A 26,422-nucleotide genomic window follows, 5' to 3' on the forward strand; every position below is an offset into this window, starting at 1 on the left:
TTCTGGCTGTACCCAAGTTATATTAGCTCTCAAATTGCCATAAATATGTATAGAAATCAATCTGACAACTCCTTTTTAATAGTAAATAAAATGCAAAAGCTGTCACTGCCACTACCCAGTGGCTAGCTGGTGACTGGTGGCTACTCTCAGAAGAGTCACTCCTGTGCGTATGCATGTATGTTTGTGTGCACACTCAGAACCCAAACCAATATCATGGAATCTCCTCAGTAAGCTACAGAGGCCAGAGGCCAGTGCCCAATCCAAGGCCATGAGTCACTGCTAGAGAGTCAGTTACCTTCATAAGACTGATTGTGAACTCAATGATAAATAGATGCTTTCTCTTGCATCTGACTTTTTTCCTTTACTTGCCTTAAGCCCAGAATATTCCAACTCCAATTTGTCATATCCTCTGTATTACTTTCAAAGATATATATTAATATAGGGCACAAAATGAAAGTCTTCTAAACACTTGCACTAATATATGGTAACTGTTATCACATAGTCATAATACTTAACATTTCAGTAAGTGACTAGAGTCTTTCAGACTACAAGCAAACTGGGAAAATGGTTCTCTGTATACTGCTCACCTTGGGCAGCTTTCTCCTCTGGAGGAAAAATGGCATACCATCTCGGCCTGAGTTGTGTGGTAGCAATTCTTTGATTTCGATAGTATCATCAGACAGAAAATAATGCAAGATGAGCTCTCTACGGTTTCCGAACAATGAGGTTGAATTGTCCCACAGGCAGAAGAAACGCAAAACCTTCCCATCATATTCGAGGAACTGTTTCAGGGCGTTGGAGGGCCCATGGGGATGTAAGCGCTTTATGTAGTCTAGATTCTGAAAATGGAGCAAAGGTCAATAACAGTTGTGGTTTGGGTATAAGCACTTCTGGGATGCAAGCAATCAAAGAACATAAAGATACCTTTTCCATAGAATATTCTGATTTTTTTAAAAATTTCAACTAACAATATCCATATATATAGGCACATATAATGTTTTAACCTTAAAAATATAATTAAGTATTAGGAAGCCTGTCATATTAGAAATTATTTTAATACACTAAAATATATTTCTGTAATGTTTGTAAAGACTGATTTTCTCAAAGAACTAAAATTATTGTTTAAGAAAAGACAAAACTAATGTACGGTGACAAATTAGAACAGCAATTGCCCTTTGGAGGGAGATTGACTGGAAAGGGGGACAAGGGAACTTTCTGGGGTGATGGAAATATTCTGTATCTTGATTTTCATGCTGATTACTAAATTGTACACATTTTTTCAAAACTTGATCTGTATCCTTAAGATTTGTACATGAGTCTATGTTAATTATATCTCAACCAAAATAACTGTTTGTCTTTTCACTGAAAATTCATATTGGCATAGCCTTCTTATTCAGCCAAAGATTTTTGTGAAGGTAAAAGGGAAGAAATATATTTGTAGTTTATTTTGCTCAAAAGCTTTAGATACTGAGGATTTGAAAGGTCATAGAAACAGAAGCAGAGCTAATGGAAAACATCCCAATCAGCACAGAACCACTGCCTGGGCTCTGTCTTCCAACCCAGCAACCACGAGCTCTGCAGTCTTCTTAGTGCAACTCTTCTCTGTTTGCATGTTCTCAGCCCTTGGAGCAAAAGTACCCCCATTCTATCTGATGTAGCCAAATAGGATCATTATATAAGGAAGTGCTCAGTGGCAAGGGAGATTACATTGTGTTATGTAATCTGATTTGGAAATTCTCAAATTTGTTTATCTGTCCAGGGCAGTCTAGGTGCAGACTTGCCCCAACACAGTGGGAGACACGATGGCCTTCCAAAGGCTCTTCAGTCTTATCCTTGATCTTTAAATGAAGGAATGGGACTTCTACTTTCATCAATTGAAAAATATTTCTTTGGTATTATAACTCCTCTAAGAAATGCATTATTGATTACACACCATTGGGGCTATTTTCAGTTTACATTAAACTGTTTAATTTTAACTTTAAATTTCAAGACGGCAAACACTGGAGAAGTAAAAGTATTAAAATCAATATAAAAGCCTCATATTAAACTCCTAATTTTCCACAGATTTCTATATTTATTGAAGAGCTTTCTCCCTGAGGGAATAAATGCTAAAATGATTTTCCCAATCTAAAAGGAAATTACTTAAAACATTTCTTGGCTGTTCTTGGTATTTATTCTTGATTCCTGGCACAAAAGATTATTTTTATTATAAACCTAGGAAATTGCACAGTGCTCTATATATTTCATATAATGCATCATCATTCACAATCACCATCATAAAATACTAACTGTTAGTGAATGAGTGCAGCCATACGCAAAGGGTGGTAATTCATATGGATCCATTTCTTTTAGGTTCTCTCTGCTAGCTCTAAAAACTGTTTTTATCTAAGGCATTTGGAAAAATAAAAATGAACCCAAACCATAAATCTTCTTGCACACCAATACACACAGGTATAATGCCACAAGGATTTCACCTTAGATATTCCAGGATCAACAATATATATTTCTCGGGAAGGTTGTATGCCTACAACATTGAAGAATAATTCTGATGGGGCTAGGAGGCAGGAATGATCCTACATTCAGCTTTTAACAAGAGATCAAAACAAGGAGAATTTTATTCTCAATTTTATATTATCTTTCTGCAAAGAAATAAATTACAAATCTAGAAACAATAAAAATAAGATTAAACTTATCTATAGGATAGAAATGAGAATAGTTGTTATCACTTGGTGAGAAGAGGGATTCATTGGAAAAAGGACTGAGGGAACTTTCTGGAGGGGTGGTGACTGAAATGTTCTATATTTTGATTTGGGTGTGGATTACATGGGTATATGCATTTGTTAAGACTCACCCAACCGTATACTTAATTTCTGTGTATTTTACTATGTATAATCATACTTCAATAAAAAGAGAAAAACAAATGAGAATAATGAAAACCAGGGTACTAATGAAGAGATTTGAGTTCAAGTCCCAGCAAGAAGATTGGCTAGTTAGTGATCTTCCACATGACACTTGCCCTTTTGGGTGTTCAGATTCTTCTATAAAACATAAAATTTGGGCCAAGGGATAATTAAAAAAAAACTTTAGAAAGAAAATAATACTACTACTAACACTGATTCTTTCCTCCCTACACTAACTGGGGTCAGACTTTGAAAACAATCATCCTTTCATAATGGGGGTATATTGAAATCATACTCTTCTCACTCCTCCAGAACATCTCTGCATCTGATGCTACCATAAGGGGAACTGGGAGTCCCGCGAAAAAAAGAAAAAGGTAAAAGGTGTAGTGAGGGCTTGACTCACTAAATCAATAGTACAGAAGCAAAGATTTCTCCAGAGTTAGGCAACTAAATGGGAAAAGACAAGCCAGGTAAATGTGGGCCCAACTCTTTCGCTGTCAGTGACCACAAAACCGTCTGTGGGCTCTTAGAAATGGTCCTAAGTGGGCAGCTCACTGAGAACTCCTATGGTCTGGAAGGAAAACTCTCCATGGAGAGAAGTGAGGGCAGGGGCAGTGAATGAAGCCAAAAGAAGGCAACTCCAGTGACTATGGCCTCAAAAGTTCTCTCACATTTGCATCAGAAGTAACAGTACACTCTACTAACTTTCTGAAGGGGTTATCATTCTGAAGATAAAAACTCACAAATGTATCAACTTCTTACCTTTCTCCATATCTTCAGGTAAGGATCTTCTGGACATCGTCCTGGAGGGTTTAATTTGACTCCTATTTTCTTCAAAAAGTTTTTTGTGAATGCATCACAGTCATAAATCTTGAATGTTCAGCCATAAAAGACAATGTCTATGTTGATATTGAAATGATACACAGTATAAAACTGATCATCATGAGGAGGTGGAAGAGAAACCCGATGACGCCGGATAAAAGTCCCTATGGCATAAATAAAATAAAACTATTTCATCATGAGGCTAACAAGGAAGAAGTCACAGCACAACTCTAACAGCCCTGAATGCTTTCTGACAACAGTCACTTGGCAAAGAGCTGTTTCATGGAGACAGCATTAGTATGTTCAAACTCTGATGGTACCACAGGGAGCTGAGACTTCGGAGGTCAAGACTTATTTGACCAGACTTGCATGTTATTAGAGTTCCCTAAGTGGTACTGGGGAAGTACTTTAGTAACCCATAAATACTAGGATGGTAGGGAAGAAGGGCATAACAGAGTGACCTAATATGCCAGACATTGCTACCATGTATTTTCCCAGACAAACAGGAACACTTTCACACACCTACAACCAAGACTATTCTACACAGCAAGGCTATCATTGGAAATTGAAGGAGAAATAAAGAGCTTCCTGAACAAAAAAAAGCTAAAGCAGTTCATCACCACCAAACCAGTATTACAAGAAATGTTAAAGGGACTTCTTTAAGAAGAAGGGGGAAAATAAAGTACATAAATATGAATAATAAGATGGAAATAACTATGTACCTATCAGTAATCACTTTAAATATAAATGGATTAAAAACTCCAATCAAAAGATATATGGTAGCTGAATGGATAAGAAAACAAGACCCATACATATGCTGTCTACAAGAGACCCACTTCAGATTGAAACACACAGACTGAAAGCAAAGGCACTGAAAAAGGTATTTCATGCAAATAGAAATGAAAAAAAAAGCTGGGGTACCAACACTTATATCAGACAAAATAGATTTTAAAGCAAAGGTTATAATAAGAGACAAAAAAGGACACTTCATAATGATAAAAAAATCAATCCCAAAAGAGAATATAACCCTTGTAAACATTTATGCACCCAACATGGGAGCACTGAAATACATAAAGCAAATATTAACCAACATAAAGGGAGAAACTGACAGTAATAGAGTCATAGTAGAGGACTTTAACACCCTCCCCACTGACATCAAGGGATAGATCTTCCAGACGCAAAATCAACAAGGAAACAGTGGCCTTAAATGACTAGGCCAGATGGATTGAATTGATATTTTTAGAGCATTTTGCCCCAAAGCAGCAGAACGCACATTCTTTTCAAGTGCAGATGGAACATTTTCCAACACAGATCATATGTTAGGCAACAAAACAAGTCTCAATGAATGTAAGAAGACTGAAATCATATCAAGCATCTTCTCTGACCACAAAGGTATGAAACTAGAAATAAATTACAAGAAAAAAGCTGAAAAATACACAAACACATGGAGGCTAAATAATAAACTACAAAACAATGAATGGGTTAACAATAAGATCAAGCAAGAAATCAAAAGATATCATGAGACAAATGAAAAGGAAAATACAACAACCCCAAATCTATGGAACACAGCAAATGCAGTCCTAAGAGGGAAATTCATAGCAATGCAAGCCTATCTCAAGAAACAAGAAAAATCTCAAATAAATAGTCAAATTTTACACCTAAGAGAACTGGGAAAATGAACAGCAAACAAAACCCAAAATGAGTAGAAGGAAGGAAATAATAAATATCAGAGTAGAAATAAAATGTAAAGAAATACAAAAGATTAATGAAACCAAAAACTCGTTCCTTGAAAGAGAAAACAAAACTGATGAAACTTTACCGAGAACCACCCAGGAAAAAAGACAGAAACTAGATAAAAAAATCAGGAATGAAAGAAGTGACAATGGACATCACAGAAATACAAAGGATTATAAGAAAATACTAAGAACAATTATATGCCAACAAATTGGAATATCTGGAAGAAATGGATCAATTCCTATGAATATACAAACTTCCAAGGCTGAATCAAGAAGAAACAGAAAATCTGAACAGATCAAACTACTAATGAAACCAAATCAGTAATTAACAAGCTTCCAACATACAAAACTCCTGCACCAGATGGCTTTGCATGTGAATTTTACCAAACATTCAAAGAAGAATTAACACCTATCCACCTCAAACCATTCCAAAATCTTCAAGAGGAGGGAAGGCTCCCAAGCTTATTTTATGAGGCCAGCATTACCCTGATTCCAAAACCAGACAAAGATATCACCAAAAAATTATACACCAATATGCCTGATGAAAACAGATGCAAAAATCCTCCACAAAATATAAGCAAACTGAATTCAGCAGATCATAACCCACGGTCAAGTGTGATTTATTTCTGGAATGCAAGGTTGGTCCAATATCCACAAATCAATTAACAAGATTACACTACATAAACAAAATGAAAGACAAAAATCATATGATCATATCAATAGATGCAAAAAAGTGTTTGACAAAATCCAGCATCCATTTTATGATAAAAACACTTAGTAAAGGAGGACTAGAGGGAAGATATCTCAACATAATAAAGGCCACATATGACAAACCCACAATTCAATGAGAAAAAGCTAAAAGCATTCTCCTTAAGATCAGGAACAACACAACGATGTCCACTTTCATCACTTTTATGTCACATAGTATTGGATGTCCTAGCCACAGCAATCAGACAATAAAAAGAAATAAAAGGTATCCAAATTGGAAAAGAAGAAATCAAACTGTCATTATTTGCAGATGACACTATAATACATACAGAGAACCTCAAAGATTCCACCAAAAAACTATTAGAACGGATAAATAAATTCAGTAAAGTAGCAGGATATAAAATAAATATTTAGAAATCGGTTGCATTTTTACATATCAATACTGTATTATCAGAAAGAGAAATTAAGAAAACAATTCCATTCACAACTGCATCAAAAATACATATATATAAAATACCTAAGAATAAATAACCAAGGAGTTAAAAGACCAGTACTCAGAAAACTGTAAGATACTGAAGAAAGAAATTAAAGAAGATAGAAATAAATGGGAGCATATATCTCGCTCATAAATAGGAAGAAATAACATCATTAAAATGTCCATACTACCCAAAGCAATCTACAGATTCAATGCAATCTTTATCAAAATCCACTGGCATTTTTCACAAAACTAGAACATATACTCCTAAAACTTATATAGAACCACAGAAGACCCCACATAATTTTTGAAAAAGAAGAACAAAGGTGGAGGTATCATGCTACCTAATATCAAACTATACTACAAGGCCATAATACTCAAAACAGCATGGTACTAGAATAAAAACAGATACATAGATCAATGGAACAGAATAGAGAGCCGAGAAATAAACCCATGCCTATACGGTCAATTAATTTATTACAAAGGAGGCAAAAATAGACGGTGGGGTAAAGATAGTCTTGTCAATAAATGGTGTAGGGAAAACTCAACAGATACATGCAAAAAAATGAAACTGGATCACTTTCTTACACTACATACAAGAATAAACTCGAATGACGGACGGAGGACAAATGGCGGCGTGAGGTGAACCTCCGTAAAGCTTCCCTGGAATTTACAACAAATCAAACAACAAAAACTGAACAAAGGACTCCCTGCACAGCAGAAAGGCAAGACGAAGAGGCCCACTACTGAAATCACCTACAGGTGGGAGATTCGCGTGAGCCAGGGGGGGGAGGGGGGGGAGGAAGAAAGGGAGAAGTGGGGAGACGGAGCAGCACGGGCACAGGACGCAGACCTAGCTCAGTGCTCCAAGACCACTGCATCCTGGAAATACCGCAGCTGCGGGAGAGGGAAGAACTCGGACAGCTTGGGCTCCACTTATGGCCCACAGGGCTGAGGGGGCAGCATATAACACAGCTGAACCCAATGCTCATGGCAGAGACCTCGGTGAAAAGACTGAGGGAAGAAGACTGAAAACAGTGGTTTAAGCCCTCACTGCCGAGCAGAGAACAGAGCCTTAGGCACTGAGACTAGCCGCACCCTCCCTCCCCTCCCAGAGCTCGCACTGCCCCCACCTGCCTGGTACTAGAATAGGAACAGTAGCAGTGTCAGATCAAAAGAACAGAATATTTGCTGTTCTGAGAACTGTGGACCACAGACACAAATTCGCAGCCCAACTAGTTCCGGCAAAGGGGAGGGAGCTGTGGAAGCAGGACCAGCTGTGGTGGTGGTCGAAGCCATTGCTCTGGGCCACCTCTCACGACTCACCCCGCCCCTGGCCCCACCTATCTCGGCGGATCCCTGCAGGAGTAAACAGAACTGCTGAAACATACGGGCTCTGAATCAGGAGCTGGAAGAGCTTTGTAACATCAAAAACTCTCCGCATACCCACTAGGACACTGCGCCCTGTGACCTAGACAAACTATTAACAGAGGAGAATCCCGTCTCCCGGGAATCACCCCATTTTGTGAGAAGCTGGAATAGTGCAGAGAAAACAGAGCACTACCATGTGGGAGAAGAAAAATAAGCTGCAGTTGGAGAAAAAATAAAACATTCTACCAACAAGTACTGGAAAACAAAAGAAAGACCACTTCCTATCAACCTGTTGCAGAAGCCACTCCTGTAGATGTCTAGCAAGAGAAATAGTAAACCAGTAATTGTCATGAATAACCAAGGCAACAACACTGCTCAGAAAGAAAGTGAAAAATCTCCAGAAAAGGCACTTAAAGATACAGAAATATGTGACTTAAATGACAGAGAATTCAAGATTGCAGTTCTGAAAAAACTCAACGAGATGCAAGAAAACACAGATAGGCAGTTAAATGAACTCAGAAACAATCAAAGAACAGCATGAGCATTTTACGAAAGAGATTGAAATTAAAAAAACAAAAACAAACAGAATTTCTGGAGATTAAGAACTGAATAGAAGAAATTAAGAATGAAATAACCAGCTTAGGTAGTAGAGTTTACCACATGGAGGAAAGAATCAGTGACATCGAAGATAGAAACCTGGAAATTAAACAGATGGAAGAAGAAAGACACTTGAGACTTAAAAGAAATGAAAGAACTCTACAAGAACTCTCTGACTCCATCAGAAAGAGCAATATAAGAATAATGGGCATACCAGTAGGAGAAGGAAGAGAGAAGGGAACAGAGAATATATTCAAACAAACTGTCGATGAGAACTTCCCAAACTTGTGGAAAAACTGGACCCTCGAATCCAAGAAGTAAATAGAACACCTAGTTACCTCAATCCCAACAGGCCTTCTCCAAGGCACATTGTATTGAAGCTGTCTAAAATCAACGACAAAGAAAGAATCCTCAAGGCAGCCAGGGAAAAGAAGACGGTAACTTACAAAGGAAAGCCCATTAAATTATCATCAGATTTTTCAGCAGAAACTCTACAAGCCAGGAGGAAGTGGAACCAAATATTCAAACTATTGAAAGACAGAAATCATGCGCCAAGAATAAGATATCCAGCAAAGATATCCTTTAGATATGAAGGAGGAATAAAGACCTTTCCAGACATACAGAAGCTGAGGGAATTTTCTAATACACGACCTGCACTACAAGAAATACTAAAGGAGGCTATTCGTCCACCATCAACAGGGACAATTTGTGGCAACCAAAACTCAAAAAGGGGGAGAGTAAAGGCCTAAACCGGAATATGGGAATGGAGAAAGTAAGCGGGCTGAAGAAAATGGAATACTCTAAATATCAAACTTCCTTTTACATCAACTTAAGGGTAACCACTCAAAAAAAAAAAATCCAGAACTGAAATGCATACTGTAATAAAAGAAGAAACAGAGGGAAACATCATAGAATACCACCACACAGAAATAATAGACAACAACAAAAAGGCAAAGAAACAATGCAGACACAGCCTTACCAGAAAACTAAAGACAGAATGACAGGAAACCCTCACCTATCAATAATCACCCTAAATGTAAATGGACTGAACGCACCAATAAAAAGGCACAGAGTAGCAGATTGGATCAAAAAATTAAACCCAACCATATGCTGTCTCCAAGAGACACATCTCAGCTACAAGGAAAAGCACAGACTCAAAGTGAAAGGGTGGAAATTGACACTCGAAGCAAATGGTACCCAGAGAAAATCAGGTGTAGCAATAATGATATCAGATGAATCAGACTTCAAGGTGAAAAAGATAACAAGAGACAAAGATGGACATTTCATAATGGTAAAGGGGACTGTACAACAAGAAGACATAACAGTCATCAATATTTATGCCCCTGATCAGGGTGCATCAAAATATACCAAGCATCTACTAACAGAACTAAAGGGACAAATTGACTAAAACACAATTATACTAGGGGACTTAAATACATCATTGACAGCTATGGATAGATCATACAAACAGAAAATAAACAACAAATAGCAGCCCTAAATGACACATTAGATGAAATGGACATAATTGACATATATATAGCACTTCATCCAAAAACATCAGACTATACATTCTTTTCTAGTGTACATGGAACATTCTCAAGGATAGACCATATACTGGGACATAAAATCAGTCTCAGCAGATTTAAGAAGATTGAAATCATACCAAGCATATTCTCTGATCACAAGGCTTTGAAATTGGATATCAACTGCAAAAATAAAGCAGGAAAAACCACAAATACATGGAGATTAAACAACATACTTTTAAAGAACGACTGGGTCAAAGAAGAAATTGGAGGAGAGATCAAAAGATACATAGAAACAAATGACAATGAAAATACATCCTACCAAAATTTTGGGGATGCAGCGAAAGCAGTTTTAAGAGGGAAATTTATCTCATTACAGGCCTATCTCGAGAAACAAGAAATATCCCAAATAAATAACCTCATGTTACACCTTAAAGAACAAGAAAAAGAGGAACAAATAAAACCCAAGGTCAGCAGAAGAAAGGAAATAACAAAAATTAGAGCAGAACTAAATGAAATAGAGAACAAAAAGACAATAGAAAAAATTAATGTGACAAACAGCTGGTTCTTTGAAAAGATTAACAAAATTGACAAACCCTTGGCTAGACTCACTAAGATAAAAAGAGAGAAGACACTAATTAACAAAATCAGAAACGAAAAAGGGGAAGTTATCACGGACATCACAGAAATACAAAGGATAATCCAAGAATACTATGAAGGACTATATGCCACCAAATTCAATAACCTAGAAGAAATGGACAAGTTCTTAGAAACATATAGCCTTCCAAGACTGAACCATGAAGAACTGGAAAATCTAAACAGACCGATCACCAGTAACGAAATTGAATCAGTCATCCAAAACCTTCCCAAAAGCAAAAGTCCGGGACCAGATGGCTTCACTAGTGAATTTTACCAAACCTTCAAAGAGGATCTAATATGAATCCTGCTCAAACTCTTCCAAAAAATTGAAGAGACTGTACTCCCTAACTCATTTTATGAGGCCAACATTACCCTGATACCAAAACCTGGTAAGGACAGCACAAAAAAAGAAAACTACAGACCAATATCTCTGATGAATACCGATGCGAAAATCCTAAATAAAATTCTAGCAAATCGAATACAACAATGCATTAAAAACATTGCTCATCACGACCAAGTGGGGTTCATCCCCAGGGCACAAGGATGGTTCAACATCCGCAAATCCATCAATGTGATACATCATATAAACAAAATAAAGGACAAAAATCATACGATTATATCAATTGATGCAGAAAAAGCATTCGACAACGTACAACATCCATTTATGATTAAAACACTTAATTAAATAGGTATAGAAAGAAAATACCTCAACATAATAAAGGCCATATATGACAAGCCCGCAGCTAAATCATAATTAATGGTGAAAAACTGAAGCCCTTTGCTCTACGTTCAGGAACACGACAGGGCTGTCCCCTATCACCTCTGCTTTTCAACAGAGTGTTGGAAGTCCTTGCCAGAGCAATCAGGCAAGAGAAAGAAATAAAAGGCACCCAAATTGGGAATGAAGAAGTTAAATTATCACTCTTTGCAGATGACATGATGCTATATATAGAATACCTTAAAGACTCCACCAAAAAGCTATTACAAACAATCAACGAATACAGTAAAGTTGCTGCCTACAAAATCAACGTACAAAAGTCCATTGCTTTCCTATATACTAACAATGAAATCTCAGAAAAAGAAATACAAAAACAATTCCTTTTGCAATTGCAGCAAAAAGAATAAAATAACCTCGGAATAAACTTAACCAAGGAAGTAAAAGACCTATATGCTGAAAACTATAAGACATTTTTTGAAAGAAATTGAAGAAGACACAAAGAAATGGAAAGACATTCCGTGCTCATGAATTGGAAGAATCAACATAGTTAAAATGGCCACATTACCCAAAGCAATACACAGATTCAATGCAATCCCCATCAAAATCTCAATGGCACATTTTAAAGAAATAGAACAAAAAATCATCAGCTTCGTTTGGAACCACAAAAGACCAAGAATAGCCAAAGGAATCTTAAGAAAAAAGAACAATAATAGAGGTATCACACTTCCTGACTTTGGCTTGTACTACAGGGCTACAATAATCAATACAGCATGGTATTGGCAGAAAAACAGACACATAGACCAATGGAATAGAATTGAGAACCCAGAAATAAAACCACATAAATATGGACAGGTAATTTTTGACAAAGAAGCTAAAAACATACAATGGAGGAAAGACAGCCTCTTCAATAAATGGTGCTGGGAGAATTGGATAGCCATGTGCAAAAGAATGAAACTGGACTGCTATTTGTCACCATGTACCAAAGTTAATTCAAAATGGATCAAAGACTTAAGCATAAGACCTGACACAATAAACTGCATAGAAGAAAACATAGGTACTAAACTTATGGACCTTGGGTTCAAAGAGCATTTTATGAATTTGACTCCAAAGGCAATGAAAGTAAAAGCTAAAATAAACGAATGGGACTATATGAAACTTAAAAGCTTCTGCACAGCAAAAGAAACCATCGACAAAATAAAGAGGCAACGAACTGAATGGGAGAAGATTTTTGCAAACAGTGCCTCCAATAAGGAGCTAATATCCAGAATATACAAGGAACTCATGCAACTCAACAACAAAAAAACAAACAACCCAATTGAAAAATGGGCAGAAGACCTGAAGAGACATTTCTCCAAAGAGGACACAAACATGGCAAATAGACATATGAAAAAATGCTCAACATCACTAATCATCAGAGAAATGCAAATCAAAACCACAATGAGCTATCACCTCACCCCATTCAGAATGGCTATCATCAACAAGACAAATAGTAACAAGTGTTGGAGAGGCTGTGGAGAAAAAGGAACCCTCATACACTGTTGGTGGGAGTGCAGACTGGTGTAGCCATTATGGAAGGCAGTGTGGAGGTTCCTCAAAAAATTACGAATAGAATTGCCATATGACCCAGCAATCCCTCTCCCGGTATCTACCCAAAAAATCTGAAAACATTTATAGATAAAGACAAGTGTGCTCCAATGTTCATTGCAGCTCTGTTTACGGTGGCCAAGACATGGAAACAACCAAAATGTCCTTCGATAGATGAATGGATAAAGAAGTTGTAGTATACATACACAATGGAATACTATTCGGCAGTCAGAAAAGATGATATAGGACCTTTTGTGACAACATGGATGGATCTTGAGAGCGTAATGCTGAGCGAAATAAGTCAGACAGAAAAAGCAGAGAACCATGTGATTTCACTGATATGTGGTATATAAACCAAAAACAACAAAAGAACAAGACAAACAAATGAGAAACAGAAACTCATAGACACAGACAATAGTTTAGTAGTTACCAGAGGGTAAGGGGGGTGGGGGGTAGGGGGTGGGAGATGAAGGTAAGGGGGATCAAATACATGGTGATGGAAGGAGAACTGACTCTGGGTGATGAACACACAATGGGATCTATAGATGATGTAATACAGAATTGTACACCTGAAATCTATGTAATTTTACTAACAATTGTCACCCCAATAAATTTAAAAAATAAATTTTAAAAAAAGAATAAACTCAAATGGATTAAAGACTTAAATATAAGACCCAAAACCATAAAACTCCTGGAAGAAAACATAGGCAGTAAACTCTCTCACATTGCTTTTAATGATACTTTTTCTGCTACACCTCCTCAGGCAAGGGAAACAAAAAAAATAAATAAATGGGACTACCTAAAAAGTTTTTGCACAACAAAGGAAACCAACAAAACGAAAAGACGGCCTACTGAGTGGGAGAAGATATTCACCAACGATACATTTGAGGAGGAGTTAATATTCAGAATTTGTTAAAAAAAAAAAAAAAAAAAAAAAAACTCATGCAACTGAATACCAGAAAAACAAACAACCCAATTAAAAAATAGGCAGAGGACCTGAATAGACATTTCTGCAAACAGGCATACAGTAGCCAACAGACACATGAAAAGATGCTCAATGTCACTAATCATCAGAGAAATGCAAATTAAAACCACAATGAGATATACTCTCACACCTCTCAGAATGGCCATCATCAATAAATCAACAAACAAATGTTGGCGAGAATGAGGAGAAAAGGGAACCCTCGTTCACTGTCAGAAGGACTGCAAATTGGTGCAGCCCGTATGGAAAACAGTATGGAGATTCCTCAAAAAATTAAAAATAGAACTACCTTAAGACCCAGCAGTCCCACTTCTGAGTACTTATCTGAAGAAACTGAAAATATGTAATTTGAAAAGTTGTATGCATCCCTACATTCACTGCAGCATTAGTTACAATAATGAAGATATGGAAGCAACATATGTGTCCATCAGTAGACAACTGGATAAAGAAGATGTGGTACATATACACAAAGGAATATTACTCAGACATAAAAAATAATGAAATCTTAGCATTTGCAACAACATAGATGCAACTGGAGGGTATTATGCTAAGTGAAATAAGTCAGACAGAGATAGACAAATACCATTTGATCTCACTTATATGTGGAATCTAAAAACAAAAGAAACAAACAAGACAGAAACAGACTCATGGGTACAGAGAACAAATTGACATTTGCCAGATGAGAAGGGACTTGGTGGGCTGGGTGAAAAGAGTGAAGGGATTCAGAAGGACAAATTGGCTGTCACAAAATAGTCATGGTAATATAAAGTACAGCATAGGAAATGTAGTCAATAATATTGTAATAACTATGTATAGCGCCAAGTGGGTACCAGACTAATTGGGGGGAATTACTTCGTAAATTATATAAATGTCTAACCACTACGCTATACACCTGAAACTAATATAAAATAATATTGAGCATCAACCGTAATTGAAAAATAAAAAATGAAAATTTTAAAATGAAAAAATAAAAGGAGAAAAGATAAGCAAACTGATTGTCTAATGGCTCAAGTAAAATTGGTTTGTGTGACCTCTGTATGGAAGTATTTTAGTATAAAGATGTCAAGCAATCTTCTTCAGTTTATATAGCACTGTAAATGGCATCTTTTACCAACATCTAGAAATACTTATTAATTATTCATTCTTACTCATTAGGGAACATTTAATGAATATCTTTATGTGCCAGGAACTGTGCTGAGCTCTGTTCCATTATTCTGCTAATCGTCTTTTCACTCTGTTGAGGGTAAATTAACTAAAATCATTTTCATCTTATTTTCTTTGTAGCAACTTTTAATTACTTGGCACATTAAATTAAAATAATAAAACTATAAAATTAGAACTGGCCTAGAATATTTTTAAATGTAATACATAAAAGATATAATTTTACTGCAAAAAAATTACACTTCAATTAGCCTTTAATTCATGCCACTGAAAACAGTATGCAAATTACTTAATCATTCAAGATTAGACATTTAAAACAAATTGCATACTTACATATCTATAAAAGCATGGGCATTTCAGGTATTTTCAGGAATCATTATGTATCTCTTTAAAAATACTTATATTGTGACAGTTTTTAAAATATGTAAGATTTATTCAATAGCCAGGAGCTTCTTCAGAAACTCCATCTATCATTTGTATTTCATTATAAAAATTCAAATAAGCAAGTTAGTGCTGATTTCTGTTCTGCAAGACTCTAAATAGGAATGTTACATTTTTCTAGGTGGGAAGAACTGGCCCACCCACTGAGCTTTTAAATAATAATCATTATCATAATCATCATAGCCTTAGGATATGCTTTCATATATATTTTCTCATTTAATCTTCAATAATCCTATGAGGCAGATAATAATGCATGAATATAAATATTCAGTTTATGGATGAGAAAACCAAAGCTCAGAGTGGTTAAGTAACGTGCCCAAGGTAACGCCCTACCAAATGGCAGAAAAAGCTCTTGAACCTGGATTTTCAAGCTAAGAAGTAAATATTATTACTTTCCACAGTTGGCACTGAACTGCATCTCAGGGTCCTACAGCCACAAATTAACTTCAGTGGAGGAGAGGTGGGAGTGTTACAGGCAAAATAGGACAGAAGTAGGGAGAAGAGCTGCCAGCCATCATGAAAAGGAAAGAGAGATGATGAAAATGCTCTACCAAAAGAATAGACTCTCTCTTCTCTAAGGGCAAATTTCTGGAGAGGGCCCATTTGTTAGCTGCAGCAATCCCCCCTCCAGGGCCAACACCACTGCACTGCCCGTCCCCTCCACCTCCCTTAGGAACCTGTATATCCCAGACACCTACCCTCTTCCTCATCTTAGTTCCCACACTGCTCTTACTAGATGGTTCTCAGAAAAGGCCAGGGAAGGTCTTTGTGGTATCAAAAAAAGAGTCCTGACCACCCATGGGTTGGAAAGAGAAGGCAGGTCTAATACTAAACAAGAAAATTTTAATAACAAGAAATCCAAAGTCACAATTCCATGCTAATCAGAAAACTAATGTGGGCCATTTGAAATGTACAGTTACACATGAGAGCTTTCAATAATACATTCGTGGGGTCTCTCAACTGTGTCCTTTGGGGACTGAAATTTCTATTTATTGTGTTTATAGTCTTCCATGATAAATGGCAGAAACTCCACCAGCAGGAATTTGTTCTAGAATATCAAAGAAATGGGCAGGATGCCATGTCTTTGGCACACATTGAAAAGTACCCGATCAAGGTATATAAATAAAAATAATGCATTCATATCGTTTATGAAGTGATCACTCTGATAAGTCTAGTACCAACCTGACACTATATATAGATTTTACAATACTGATGGCTATATTCCACATATCATGTATAATTAAAAAAAAGTCACTGGGATATAAAGTACAGCATAGCAAATATAGTCGATAATACTGTAAAACTATGTGCAGTGTCAGATGGGTAACAGACTTATTAGGGTTATCATTTTGTGAAGTTTAAATGTCTAACCATCATGTTATGTTGTACACCTGAAACTAATATAATAATATATGTCAACAGTAATTGAAAGATAATTTTTTAGAAAAAATTTTTAAATTATACAAAAAAATAATGGTTCACTCTTTAAATAAATACATACATAAAAATAATGCTGCAAAACAGCAAAACAAAAGTACCGTATCTGTCCTTTAAATTTTTAAATATTTACCTTCTTAACTGCCCCAAAAAGACAACTTGGGAAGATGTCCAGGCATCAGATGCCTGCTTTTAAGATCTTCCTTACCTTCATATTTCACATCTTCCTTTTTAAAGGCCTTGCTATCTGATAATACTCTGGAAACTGTAACTTTCTAACATTTCCCTGTGGTTTAGATCAAAATGATGATGTATCCATTCATGTTTAATGCATTTTCATTTCATTCACTTGAGATTTGCTTTAGATCTTTGCTCATACCACTAAATTTAGTTTTTAAGGAACTCACCTTCCAGAATTAAGACTCCAACCTCTTACTTGTATCTTAAGTATTCTTAGTTCATTTTGGTAACACTGCAGACCTAGGGTACATCCAAGTCTAGAGGCAAGTATATTTCTTAAGTGAATGAATATACAACTAGAATTGTCACTTGTCATTGTGTCTACTAAGTCTGAATCCTAAAAATATTAAGACTCTTCACTGTGACCAGACATGACAGAATAGCTTTTCCTCCTGATTTCATTATTATTCCTTCACTAAAATGACTAAGCCACTTTTATTTTTATCTAATGTCATCTATGGAGTTCTGGTATCATAAAAATAACTTTTTTATATAGATAGCCTGACACCTGTCTTGTAGCAAAAGAAGAAAAAAATTAAATTCTACATCTCTGACCATAATAAAAAATAACATAGCTTATGCATCTTCCCTCAGCCATTGAATGAGCCCCAAATGATAGCATGTTCGGTGCTCTAATGTCCTCTTGATCACTGCCTTCTTACCTAGTTTTCCTTACACACCGAATAATGTGCTCCCAAATACCTCCCAACTGCTCATCCCACCTCTTTATCTCATGCTGTTTCTTTTGACTAATGTGCCTTCTTCCTCTTCCATCTTTATCTGGAGAAACTTTTGAGGTACCACTCAAATGCCTTCTTCTCTAGTGGATACTGGTGTTGCCTCCTTTGATCCCTCAAAGCACCCGGTACCATTTATGATGCCTCCGTTGTGTTATGAGCATTGTCTATCATTTTCCCTTTTTTCCTTCCTTCCTCCATCCCTTCCTTTCTTCCTTTCTTTCTTCAATAAATTTTCATCAAGCAGCCAACATGCACCAACCACCTACCTTCACAGATCAATGACTTATCTCCACTCTTGAATTCTACTCTGCTCCATTCAGTGACAATTCCCTCCCCAATGTCCACCCTCTGGAGTTGCCAATTTAGCAAACTGAGATACAGCATGCCTAGTTAAATTTGAATTTAGGATAAACAATTAATAATCTTTAGTATAACTATGTCCCATGCAATATTTTGATCATAGTTATACTAAAAACTTCTTTATCACTTATCTGAAATTTAACTAGGTATGTTGTATTTCATCTGGCAATCCTACCACCACCCCGCCTCCGCTTTATGGAATGCAGTACTTAAATATGGTATATGCCCAATATGAATGACATATGAATGACTGACTTCTATTTTGTGATTACATTTGCCTGATTAAGGTAGATTATCTTAGAGTATAAAAATAAAAATAAGAAATACTACCCTGTTGAAGGGCTGAAACAAGTCACTAGTGGAAATCACTATTCTTAACCAGGGATACACTAAGAACCCAGTGGAAACCAGTTGTTGACCCCAGGCCTACAGAATCAGAAATTCTTGGGGTGGGCCCGGAGATTCTGGAGAGATGATTACTCTCAGCTGAGAACAACTGGTACAGACCTTACCAGAAAATTACGGCACATTTCTAATCGTTATCCTTTCTTTAACATAGATTAGTTGGAGTTGGTAGTATTTGACAAACAATTATTCTGTTAGACAGTTGGAGGTAAAACTACTGGGATTAACCTCTGACATTCTTGGCATGGTGTAACGTTTTAACTACATTCCAACAGAACAACAACAAATTCTATAAATATAACACATCTAACCAAAAAAAAAGTGACATCCTGGCAAGAAATGAAAGTGAGTCTTGCAGTGCGACAGTGACGTGACTTGTAACACACACATATATCTCTGCCAACAAGGATTCGTGAACGTTAAAAATGCGTTGTTCTGATTAGAAGCTGCATGGAACTGAATGCCTATTTTGGCATCTCACTAAGGGATGCCTCTTTTGTTTCTCGCTTTTTCCAAACTCCCCACTGCCTAAAAAAAATCACGATAGAAGAGGCAACTAAAAGGGAGGCTAATTTATCCAGGTGCATTAATTTCTGAATGGTCAGCTCCATGAGAAATAAAAACGAACCAAACAAATAAAAAACAGGTGCATCTGATCTCCGAGTTCATTTGAAAAATACTGAAACCTTATGGAAGTGACAGGAACATCATCAGTGAGTGTGTGACACCTAAATGTGACCCCTAGCCTCTTCCCAGGGTCCATAGGCTCATGAAAAGCAGGCTCATGCCTCTCAAAATACAACTGAAAGGAACACTACCTACTCATCCCACTGAGGTCTAAGCCACCGATTAAGCTTGTTTTCTTTTCCCCAATCATTTAACTCAGGAAAGCTTAAGAAGGCGTTTAAATTAGGGTTTCCAGGTGGGAATTCCCGCCTGTTCTCAGGAATTTTTTTCACTTTCCCATTCCCAAATCCCAAGAAAAGTTGGTCGGGAAATCGGGAAAATCGGCTCTTTGAACCCAGTAATACCCACAATGGGAAATAAACGAACTACTCACAGTGTATCTCTTAGACATTTTTCCTATTTATTGCTAGGGTTTCCGGGTGGGAATTCCTGTCCATTCTCGGGAATTTTTTTTCGCGTTTCTGTTTCCGAATCCCAAGAAAAGTTGGTCTGGAAATCGGGAAAATTGGCTCCTTGAACCCAGGTGGTTGGTAGTATTGGCCGTCACTTTGTGGAAACGATTCATTGTGGAGAACAGAAAACAGTTTATATCTCGGGATTCAGGAACAGGAAAGCGGGGAAAATTTCTGAGAACGGGCATAAATTCCCACCTGGAAACCCTAATTTAAATAATTTTCCAGGGTATCCTCTGTCCAAAAAGACCTTCCTTAACAAAAATCATCACATTAAGTATGTCAAAAGACTGGTTTCTCACTAAACCAAGATTGATGATACAGCAGTTATTCGTGTTTGCTTTCCACAGGACTTGCTAGAGCCCACCAGGTATCTCCACTCCGCTGACAAATTGTCTCATTACATATCATGATCACTGTGTATTCTGTACAGATCCCTTGAGCTGTGTCTTCACTCAGGGAAATATCCTGATCAAAATGAGCCAACTAGAAATTCTGAAATTTTCAAAAGAGACTTTAAAATTGTCTTTTATTCAGGGTGTTTTCTGAGTCTTCATGAGTAACATTCCTTACTACTTACATGAAAATTATTTTCAAATAAATCATTATGACGATCTTTAATTTGCCTTTGGAATCTGCTGATGTGTGATTTGAAATCAAGAGGCTAAGAGAATTGAAAAACCCTAATAAAAGCCTTTCCAAGATCCTTACAGAGGTTGCATTTCATTTCTCTTCTTGGATAGTTTAATAAAACTGAGACTTACTGGACAGGTGCCAGTGAGTTAAAGGAATATGAGCTTTCACTTAAAACGTAATCATAATAAAAACAATGCAGGTTTGGGGTGTCCTATGACCTCCAGCCCATCATTTGTGTACATTTGGTGTCATGTGGGGAAGGTAATCAAAAAATAAGCAAAACTTGGTTGGACAATATCAGAGTAAAGCATTTAAGTAAAAACTTGTAAGAAAATATTTTTTTGCTAAAGTGATACTGTCACTTATCTAACATACACACTTAAGTAAAGTAAGTAAAGTAACATACACACACAGATGTTCATAGAAATTAAAGGTTGTAAATTTTCGTTCTTTTCTGAAGTAATCCTTCAAACTTCTAATACATTATTGTCAGTCTTTAAAAACTGCCTTTTATACATGCTAAAAATGACTCTAAAGAGCCTAAAGACCTCTTCTACCTTTACAAAAATGTCCCACTTCCAACCTTAAAAGTTTGTGAAGACTTTTTAAAAAATACCAAGGCATATCCATATTTCCTAAAAGATTTACCATTAAGTCATAAGTTCTCCAAATGAAAAGACCAGGGAGTACAGAGTATATCAGTTAGAATACAAAGAATAATGAAGACAGCTCATAATGCCTCCTCAAATCAATCCTCACCTTCTCCCTCCACTAGCAAAACCAAGCACACACTAAATCGAATCTTCTTCCTCTTTCCACCACTTCAACAGCAGCTGTCTTGCAACAGGTTAGAATAAGCCTGATCTAGACACCACTGAGTCCCAGTCAACATCTATAGTCTTTACTTTTTTCCTAAAAACATCTCAAGGTTCCACCTGCATGATGGGCATCACTATACAGATGTCCCAACACACCTTCAAAGGCCTCATGACCCAAACAAACACACCTCAGCTCCAATCCCAGTGTTGCTCCTTGCTCCATGCTCCTGGGCTCTATTAACGCATCACCATCTTCTCAACCACACAGTGAGCCTCCCAGGCAGTCAGTTAAGATTCAGATGGAGCAAATTACCTCTCTAACCCTGTTTCCTTTTCTGTAAAAGCTCATGATGGTCGTTAGGGTACTAAATAACATAATGATAAAGCGGGTACTTTATCATTAGATATTCCCCTTCCTCACTCTATATTTAATCGCTGGTCAAGACCTATTAACTCTGCCAACCAAATATCTCTAAAATCTTTCCCCTATTTTTTATTCCTACCATCATTGTCCTGGTTTGGACACTCAGCATTTCTAACCTGAATAACTGCAAAACTCTTGGACTAGTCACCTTGCTTCCTTTTCTCTCTAACCTGCTTGCCTATAAGCTCAATGAGATAGGAATATAATGGATCTTATTCCTTTTGTCCATTTTCCCAAAACCCACCACAGTGCTTGGCACAGAACAAGATTCAAGAAACACTTCTTAGCATTGCTGACTGGCTCCAAATTCAGCATCTAGACACACTAAAGCCATGCCTTAAGAAAAAACTCAATCTCATAAGCATTGAAGGAAGTCCTTTACATACTGACTCATCACAGACTTACTCTCAGAGGCCCATGGTCCCAAAATTCCTGTTTCTCCCCCTAGAATCTATTGTGGTATATCAATATGGAAGCACTGGGCCCAGTTAAGTAGTCAGTAAGCAAAAATTTTATTCAACATAGACAGAAAATCATAACATGAGTTAAATAACTATAAGCAGATAGTAAGTAGAGCATGTATACGTTAAACATAGAAAGGGGATGGAAGAACCAAGAGATAACCAATTTTCAGTATATATTAAATATATATTAGGCACCTGGGCTCTAAATATTCATGATATACTAATCTACAAGAGGTACTAAATATTCGTGAGTACTCAATATTCATGAGGCCATAATTCAGCCACTCATTCATTGGTGACACCCATTCTGGCCCTATGTGCCCTTTGCCTAAAAAACACAGACAAAACCCATGACTATTCAGCAGACTTATTGGTGAGCTACAGCTGTGGCCAGGCCCACTTTTCTCTGTATCTCTCTTATAGAGTATGTGCCATTAGCCCAAGGTCCCTTCTGTGTGTGGTCCTCCTGGAACTTCAACTCTGGTCTCCAAACCACACTATTAGCAGGAAAAGCTGATGCAGCATAGAGTGCCAGGACCATTGCCTACCTCAGGATTCAAACAGGGTGGTCCTTCCATCCACTTTTACCCTGTCCTAAGTGTGTGAATCTACCCCACTTCTTTCCCCTGGCTTCTTGATATATATGCTATATATTTTAAATTGTCTTAATGCATTGTGTGATTCATGCATTTTAATATGGCCCATGAGCTTTCTGTTGTGTGGTCTTTAGGAAATCCTGCATGTATGCTTCTTGGAGGCCACCACTACACCAAGGTAATATCCCACACAACACTCTAGCTGCTGCATAGAGAACAGGTTGTAGGAAGAGCAGAAATGGAAGTAGAGAGATGTATTAGGCAGCTATTCCATTCCTCTAGTCAAGAAAGGAAAGTAGCTTAGGTTAGGATGGTAGAAAGAGGGGGAAAGAGGGACAGACATGGACAGATTCAGGATATGTATTGCTAGGAAAATGAAGAACAAGGATGGTGGGTATGAACAAATAGAGAAAGTAAAAGGAGTAGAGACTACAATAAATAAAAGGCCAATTTCAGACCTAAGACATTGAAGATGGCAATACTCCAAGACAGAGACACAACAATGTACCCAAGAATCATGGCTCATCAGGGATTAGAGGGGCCTTGAAAGCTCATCTATACCAAACACCAAACAAACACGTGACTGCCTTCCTACACCTCTACTAAGCTATCAGTGAAAAATAACCCGACCTGACCCCAGGGCCATAGATCTATACGAATGTGTGGCTGCCCTCTCCTCCACCCCTCCACCCAACCCTGATCATGCTCATCCACAGCCATCCACTACAACTTCTGGTGGTTCTCTTCCAGAAAACTACTCTTCTTTCTAACCTGAATCCTGACCTCCTAGGTCCTGCCCTTGAGGATAAAGAAAATTAGGTCACCCCTCCTCTACGTGACATCCTTTTAGATTTCTGAAGACATTTTATCAGGCATACCTGCGTCTTCCCTTTACGGACAAAAACCCTTTTCACTATTTTGCCTTATGCATGACACATTTTCAGTCCTTTAACCATGGTGGTTGCTATCCCCTGAAGACACACAGAACTTAGCATCATCCCAAATGAAGAACTCACAACACAAACAGAAAAAATCAGTCACCACTCTTGATCTCGGCCATGCTTCTAATAATGCAACCTTCTCTGGTGGCCACATCACAGAGATAACACATACCTGGCCAAAGTGGAGTACAGATAAAGATAATTGGCATACGTGGGGTGAAGGAACAATGACCCTTCATTTAAGTACCATCAAATTCTGTAGTTAATGGGTATGAGGATGAGGAGAGGGTAGTTAAAGTTAATGGCTGTGAATTCAAGAAAGAGAGAACACCAATCTGGAAGTGGCAGTAGAGAACAGTGTTCTCTCTTCCCCTAAGGGTGTTGTTAAGGAAGTAATGTGGTCATAGCAAAAAGACCAAAAAGGTTAAAGAAAAACGTCAAAGACATGGGACAGTTTGGTCATACTACCTGAAAGGATACAAGTATGTCATAGAAGAGTGAAAGAAATGGCCGATGTTGAGGTGTGTTTGGGGGTGAGGGTAGAAAGCTGATAAGTCACTATCAATAACTACAAGCTAACAGCATGTTTAACTTCACCACTGTCAACAAGTTAGATACCTAATCAGTAGCATGGGGTCTTTTATAAAGCTAGAGAAAGATAGAATATAAAGGCAGAAATTAGAAATGAAAGAACAATAACTCTTTAGAAAGCTAGAAAAAGATAGAATATAAAGGCAGAAATCAGAAATGAAAGAACAGTAACTCTTTAGATACTTTAGATACCTTGAGGCAGTCCGCTATTTTTCACCTTTGGTTCATTTACTTGAATTGTGTCATCTTCAAGGTAGAAGAAGATTTTATAGCGTCTTATTCTATAGTTTTCTTGACTTTTATCATGCACTTCATCTTCTACGTAGGCATCAAAAGATAATACCTGTCGGAATCATAATTAGAAACTAAGAAATGAAAAAAAAAATCAGCAAACTTAAAATTAATAAAGCTACCGCCTGTATATTTTTTGTTACTGTAAAGCAAAAGGTTGAGGAGATTTTTGCAAGAAGACATACTACACATCAGCTATGAGAATGGGTATTCAATCTAGGTTTCAGTATATAAGGATTATTTTACATTTTCATCACTGTCTGGTTAAAATGAGGAAATTATATTCAGGCAATAAATCCATCATTCAGCTCTACCATAAACTGAACTATAATCTGTCTTTGGAATTTCACAGTGGGATTCTATATGTATGTTTATAGACAAAATAATACTCTTTTTCACAAAATGAATATAAGTTTTATCATTTTTTACCCATTAAAAGTAACACAAAGCTACCTTGGTTCTAGGATAAAGTTATCTTGACTTCTGGTCCTGCTAATTGCCTGCCTTGAGGCAATTAATACAGACACATCTGAAATTCAAGTGCAACAGAGACCTCACCTTAACATTCTTCAGGGACCTCAAAGAGCTCTCAGCTCAATGCCAGACCCAGTCTCATCTTATTTTGTGTGTGTGTTTGGGTGGGTAGGGATGCTCAGAGAGAAGGGGTGGATTCTAAAGTAGTTACAGTAAAAATCAGAGATAGTCAAAATACCCTTGCAAATTTCTTAACCATTTTGGAAAACTGTGCCTCTCAGTAAATACAACACAGTCCACTTTTCTCCCATGTTGAAGCAGAGGACTGATTGCCTCTTCAGTTGAAGATTAGTTGAAATAGCTTCCTCAGGCTTAGGTGCCATGTTATATGTGAAAAAACATCTTTAACCACTGGAATCACTCTCAACATAGTAACACGGTCACACACTGAGAAAGACATGATAATTGAGGACAACTGAGGGAACAGTAGATTTAGGCTGTCATTTCAAGCTTCACATGGGGCATTGGTCCCCAATTTTAATATTCCCTTTGCTTTCATTTTTGATCAATTTTTATAATTAAAGTTGCAAAATTTAATTGTGCACATGATGCAATACCAGGGTCATTCAACATGGACAATATGATACACATGAGTGAGTCTGTTAAATACAATATACTCTCTAGGGGTGGTCAGTAACCCTAACTAGAAATGTATGCTCTGGGAGTGTTTAGCAAATTTCTCTCAGAAGCCCACATTTCAGAAGAGGTTGACAAAATGCCTCAGTAGTTTATCTCTTATCAACACAAGAAGCGTTGCTAATTGCCATAACGGTTGGCAGAAATGAGTTTTAGTTAGTAAAATGATTGTATTCAAAATGAATGGATCAGTTACAAACAACCAGGCACTGTCTTTACTGGATCAGGTTCTTAAGAATCTAGTAAGCCCAGAGATCTATACCCTTCAAATTGGTACCTTTGGGCTTCATTCCAAAACGCTCCTATGTTCAGCTGCTCTCTTGGGGAATGCATCTGGCCTGATTCCAGTTAGAAGTTAGCTAAACCCACTACTAGAATATCGTCATACTTGTGCTGAGTGAACATTTCTGGTAAGATGCTGTTGAACGGATACAGGGTTTCCTTCTGAAGTGATGAAAATGTCTTGGAACTAGATTGAGGCAATGGTTGTATAATATGGTGAATATACTAGAT

The 26,422-nt window shown here is 37.2% G+C and overlaps 1 protein-coding gene across 1 annotated transcript in view; it reads right to left on the minus strand.

The window, feature by feature from the left end:
* The window catches only part of EFHC2 (EF-hand domain containing 2), a 267,304-nt gene that overhangs the window by 154,675 nt on the left and 86,207 nt on the right, over window positions 1–26,422 (minus strand). Inside the window, 3 exon segments of the mRNA XM_088794715.1 lie at window positions 588–839; window positions 3,663–3,886; window positions 24,641–24,791. Coding sequence (XP_088650841.1) covers window positions 588–839; window positions 3,663–3,886; window positions 24,641–24,791 — 627 coding nt within the window.

The sequence above is a fragment of the Rhinolophus sinicus genome, chromosome 18, assembly GCF_057876585.1.
Source record: "Rhinolophus sinicus isolate RSI-liver-muscle chromosome 18, RSI-T2T, whole genome shotgun sequence".
NCBI classification, from domain to species: Eukaryota; Metazoa; Chordata; class Mammalia; order Chiroptera; family Rhinolophidae; genus Rhinolophus; species Rhinolophus sinicus.